Source organism: Myxine glutinosa, chromosome 12 (genome assembly GCF_964187855.1).
Source record: "Myxine glutinosa chromosome 12, kmMyxGlut1.1, whole genome shotgun sequence".
Taxonomy (NCBI): Eukaryota; Metazoa; Chordata; class Myxini; order Myxiniformes; family Myxinidae; genus Myxine; species Myxine glutinosa.
Window position 1 is genome coordinate 76,045,464 of NC_136272.1, and position 2,140 is coordinate 76,047,603.

General features: G+C 37.4%; 1 protein-coding gene across 1 annotated transcript in view; it reads right to left on the bottom strand.

The window, feature by feature from the left end:
* LOC137415108 (uncharacterized) overlaps window positions 1-1,853 on the bottom strand; it is a 76,271-nt gene extending 74,418 nt beyond the window's left edge. Inside the window, exon 1 of the mRNA XM_078766039.1 lies at window positions 1,718-1,853. Within this exon, the coding sequence (XP_078622165.1) occupies window positions 1,718-1,749 (32 nt within the window). The 5' untranslated portion in view covers window positions 1,750-1,853. The remainder of the gene's footprint in view (window positions 1-1,717) is intronic.
* Window positions 1,854-2,140: the final 287 nt, after the last annotated feature.

Below are 2,140 nucleotides of genomic sequence, written 5' to 3' on the forward strand. Positions count from 1 at the left end.
TGTTAGCTGCATCGCTGGCTATGTAGTTCGCATGATGAAGAAGAGAATCGACTGCGTGTCTTGTGCGATAGCACTTACTACTTCAGATGGTAGTTGCCATAATTTATTGAGGATGAAAGACCACGGGGCCTCCAGAAAGCATCATCAAGCGTCATTGCCACATGCTTGGAAACAGATATATGTTTTCAACGACTACTGAGGACGACAAATGGGAATCTTCCTCGAGGATCCGGAATTTCAGTTGCAGTATCCATGGCTGTTATGAGCAATACTGTTCATATGGACTTATTTCCTGAACTGCACTCACACCAGTTTGAAACTGCAGTGGAAGATAATCATATTCACAAACTCGTGAAGATAGCAGCTTCTTGTTATTGTTGAATCAAACTCTGTCATCTTGGGAAAAAGGAGACGGAAGCCATCACCGGAGAGAAAGTCAGGAAGCAGATGCCCAAACTGATTTTGTTCGAGCACCAGTGAGATTATAGAACACACATGATACAGTGTACACATGTTGCTATTTTATATTCTGTAATTATAATTTATCATAATTTGGCAATATCCTGACATGTCTTGGAGGAGAATAACAAAAATATTTACTCTGACCATCATGTTTCCCTGCCCAGAAGTACAACTCAGAAGTTAGTTTTCACTATACTCTTCCGATTCTGATTCTTTGATAAATGGATGCAATTTATTTTCAATGGTACGCACTTCAGTAAGAATATTGTGCCATGTGGAATGAAAAAACAAAAAAAACAAAAGCAACACTTGACCACAAATATGGTACGTATACAAGTATTCACATACCAATTTATTTTGCAGATCCATGTTATGAAAAAGCAAACGCAGTCCTATTTCCTATTCTTAAAATTTTAAAAATATATTTAATTACTATTAATATTTAATATTAATATCAATATTATTTAATTTATTTAATTATTTAATATTTAATATTATTATTTATTATGAGAATATTTAATTTATTTAATATTAAATATTTAATTAGAGGGAATTTAAAGAATTTAATATTTAATTATCAGCATATTTCCGACGAAAATTCCACCTCCCACTTAATTTTATTGCATTCCGAATTGATTTTAATCCGTTCCAGGGTTGAAAAAGCGTTATTACAGGATTGATGAAATGCCATCGTACGCTGCTTCCGGTTATAAAAACCGCAGCAGTCGATTTGAATGAAGAGGAGGAATCACATTACATCGGTAAATGACATTCGTTTTGGGGAATCGAGGGGGAGCAAAGATGGCGGACAAATGGCTTCAAAAAGAGCTTCCCTTCCGATCCAGTTGGCAGAGAGATCAGTGGGCCGGGCTAGGCCCCTTTCGCGATAAATCTTCTTCTTCTTTAAAAAAAATTATCTTGAAGTACAACTTATGCACTTAATAGGAATATCTGACTGACTGCAACACATGCTTTGAAAATTCTCTCTGGCGGGGCCCGACAGAAGAAAGAACAAGGAACCGTTGAGCACTAACTGTACTGGGCTCGCGTCAGACCGATGTACAGAAGATTAAATTCATTCAAAAAGAACCTGGGAAACGCCGGGTGCATTCAGCTCATCATAAATAAATGATAAACTACACGAATGAGGTGATGACGTCGATTTCCTGAGGCGATTCCGAACATTGATTAGCACACGATACTCGACATGAAAAGAGAAAATTCACTTAATGCTGTGAAAACCCGTGTGAGATACCTTCGTTGCGACCTCTTCTTGAAAAGACGCATCTTGGGAAATAAAATACGTTCGGGGGAGTTGGGGTGGAGAGAATTTCGAGGAAACAACTCGCAAACTGACGAAGACACGTCCAGCACCACGAGATATCCGCATCGAAATGACCGTTTCAATGTTGTTGTTCCTTAGTTACCACGTGATACATTTGTGACGTCAGCCTTCCGAGTCCTTAAATAATGAGACGCTTAAACACGATGAGATTGGTGGTTTTTAAGACTTCATCATCGTTATTTATAAAAATTTTAAAGAAATCAATCGTTATATATTTATTTTGGGGAAGTTATATATTTATTTTGGGGAAGTTTCTTTCAGCGTAGCTTCGGACACCGGAAGGCTCTGGAGACTATTTCGATATTGAGCATGATGATAGTAATGTCAATTTTA